Raw genomic sequence first — 3,389 nt, forward strand, 5'->3', positions numbered from 1 at the left:
GGCGGTCCTCGTCCTTGTGCTCGCCCGACTTCACCGGGGTCAGCGAGGCCTGGGGTGCGAGAGGCGAGTTGCCGTGATTAGGGCGCTGCCGGCGACGCCCTGGGTGGCCCCCAAGCAGCCTGCCTTCTGCCAGTGTCGACAGCCGCAGGGCGACCGGCCGCTCCCTGCCTCCGTGCCACCACTCGGGACACCCGTATTCTCTGCCTCACCGAACCTCGATTTCCTCCCCGGCGAGTGGCCTCCTCCAGCTTCCTACGCCAGGCCCGTGGCCTCCCACTCGGGGATTGCGATTCCCCACAAACATCGGTGTCACTGACACACACGTTTCACAAACGACATTCGTGCTGGCCTGTTCTGAGGGCACAGCAGTGTTCCCCGTCGTGTGTCTTGGGAGAAGAGAGGGCGCTGGCGAGGCACTGCCCACTCACCTTCGCCATCCGCTCCTTCTTGTCCCACCACTCGTCGAAGGCCCGGAAGGCCACCACCTCCACCATCTTGCGGTTCAGGTCGCGCTTCATGATGGCCTTCAGCTCCTTGAGCACCACCAGCAGGACGCCGTCCACGGTGGCCTTGTGGGGGTCCTCCTGGCGTGGCATGTAGCCTGGTGGCGGCACTGATGGGTCGAACTTGGGCAGGGGTGGCCAGGGCTGCCCACGCCCCGGGCCCGCGTTGCCCAGGGAGAAGGGGTTCCGGTAGGGGGGCAGGTTGACAAACTGCAGCCCCGCCGCAGCAGCCATGAAGGGGGGGTAGGGGCAGGCGCCGTGACCGGTCATCAGACGGCTCAGCATCTGAGTTTGCATCTGGAAGGACATGGGCATGCCGCCCCACTGGCCGCCCAGCACGTGGCTCATGTCCACCTGCATCACGGGGAACAGCCCGGGCGGGAAGGGTGGCAGAGGTGGCAGGATGGGCGGGGAGCACAGAGGGGCCTCCCACAGCCGCCGAGCCTGGGGCCACCACCATGGGCTTGGGACAGTCGGCGCTGGTGATGGGGGCTGAGGGCATCTCGTCATCTGAGATTTCCATGTCCTCACCGGAGGACTGCTGGCCCTGCGGAGACAAGGGAGACAGCAGTGAGCGTGAGCCTGGGATGCCAAGCCAGTCCCAGAGCCCCCTTCCAAACATCGGCAAGTTGGAGGAGAGGCCTCCAGCCATGTGGCCCTAGCCAGTCACTTCACCTCTCTAAGCCTCAGTCTCCCCATCTGCATAATGGGCTTCATAGTACCTGCCTCATGGGGTTATCATGAGGACTCAGTCATTTCACAAACATTTACTCAGCACTGTCCTGGGTGCTGGCAACACAGCAGCAAACAAGACAAAATCCTTGCACTCACAGAGCTGGACTTCTAGAGCAGTGGTTCTCTACCTTCCTAATGCCGCGACCCTCTAACAGTTCCTCATGTTGTGGTGACACCCATTTCATTGTTACAAACTGAACATAATTAAAGCACAGAGATTAATCACAAAAACAATATGTAATTATATGTGTGTTTCCCGATGGTCTTAGGCGACCCCTGTGAAAGGGTCGTTCGACCCCCAAAGGGGTGGCGACCCACAGGTTGAGAACCGCTGTCCTAGCTGGAAGAGGCAGAAGGGGATCAGGATGAAGATGTGAATATGCAGTCTGTCCTGGAGGAAAAGGAAGCCGGGAGGGAGATGCGGTGAGAAGAGGAAAACAGACTCTGTTTCAGTTTGAGAGCTTCTGTTTCAATTTGTATTCAGAGAAGATACTACTAACTAATGCCTCTGCAGCTCTCCCCGCGTGCCAGGCACCTTTCTGAGCACTTCACATACATTCACTCAGTCAACCCTACACAGCAGGTCTGCGATCTCCCCTTTCACTGAGTTAGAAATGGGGACACAGAGAGCTTCAGTAACTTGCCCAAAGCCACACAGCCAGCAAGAGGCGGAGCCAGGATTTGAAACAGAAGTGGCTCCCCAGCCTGGGCTCCCGGTCAGCCCACTGCCCTCGCTGTGGCAGAGAAAGCGGTGGAGAAGGTGACATGTGATGGGGGGGGGGGAAGTGGCTCCCCAGCCTGGGCTCCCGGTCAGCCCACTGCCCTCGCTGTGGCAGAGAAAGCGGTGGAGAAGGTGACAGTTGAAGGGGGGGGGGGTGTTAACAGCACTAAGGGTGCATAAATAGGAGGTAAGTCTTTATTTTTCCTTAATTACTCTTTTCATCGTCTCTCATGACTGCACACTTAGTATGGGCCAGTGTGGGGCTGAGTGTCATTTCTTTTTTCACTTTGTTTTGTAAATGGAATGTATTGGGGTAACACTGGATAATAAAGTTATATAGGTTTCAGGTGTACAGTTCTATAACACACCATCTGTATGCTATGCTGTGTTCTCACCACCCCAAGGCAAGTCTCACCCCTTTCCCTCTGGTAATCACCATGCTGTCATCTGTGTCTGAGTTTGGGGTTTTGGGGTTTTTTTTTTGCTTAATCCCTTCACCTTTGTCACACAGCCCCCCAACTCCCCTCTGACATCTGTCAGTCTGTTCTCTGTATCTATGAGTTTGTTTCTATTTTGTTTATTCATTAGATTCCACGTATAAGTGAATCACATGGTGCTTGTCTTTCTCTGACTGGCTTATGTCACTTAGCATAATACTCTCCAGGCCCAGCCACGCTGTTGCAAAGGTTTCCTTCTTTTTTTACAGGCAAGTAGAGTAAACGCACCACAGCTTTTTGTATCCTCTCATCACTGACGGACACTCGGGCTGCTTCCAAACCCTGGCGATTGTAAGTGGCGCTGCAGTGAACACACGCGTCCCATTTCCTACCCGCGCCGTAACCTCGGGATGCGGGCTCTACTGCAGCCCCTCCTGACAGGTGAGGAGACACGCCAGGGAGTCGAAAGCCACTGGCCCAAGGGGCAGAGCCAGTCATAATCGGCCAGGGCTCAAGCCAGGACCGCCCAGAGCGGGGGCTGCTGCTGGTTCCGGGGACCTGGTAGCCACCCCTGGTGAACAGGGGAGTGGGGTCGAGGATGACCCCGCTCTAAAACGGGCACGGGCCAGTGTACACGGGGATGCAGGGGGCGGCCTGGGGTTGCACGGTAGAGGTGCAGCAAGAAGGCAGGCGGGGGTGGGGAGAAAAAGGCCGGGCCACCCCCAGGCTCTTGTCAGGACAAGAGGCGAGAAGCTGCCCCAGCTGCCCCGGATGAACCTGGCTGAGACGGAACCTTTTGTAAGTTGCAAGCCTGGGAGTGCGTCTGAAGGCTGAGGGGACGGGGTCTGTGCAGACTGTAAGGTCCGCCTATAGGCGAGGAAGGCCTCCAAGGAAAATAGGGGATGGGAGGTGGGGGTGGAGAGGAATAGCAAATCTATGGCAGCAGCAGCTAAAGGCCCTGGCTTTAGCTAGGTCCTCTCTATTCTCCTCTCT

The 3,389-nt window shown here is 57.3% G+C and overlaps 1 protein-coding gene across 1 annotated transcript in view; it reads right to left on the bottom strand.

Moving 5' to 3' along the window:
- Window positions 1-3,389, bottom strand: part of SETD1B (SET domain containing 1B) — a 48,150-nt gene that overhangs the window by 31,394 nt on the left and 13,367 nt on the right. Inside the window, 3 exon segments of the mRNA XM_015567264.1 lie at window positions 3-49; window positions 429-920; window positions 922-1,050. Coding sequence (XP_015422750.1) covers window positions 3-49; window positions 429-920; window positions 922-1,050 — 668 coding nt within the window.

This window comes from Myotis davidii, unplaced genomic scaffold (genome assembly GCF_000327345.1).
Source record: "Myotis davidii unplaced genomic scaffold, ASM32734v1 scaffold223, whole genome shotgun sequence".
Classification (NCBI taxonomy): domain Eukaryota; kingdom Metazoa; phylum Chordata; class Mammalia; order Chiroptera; family Vespertilionidae; genus Myotis; species Myotis davidii.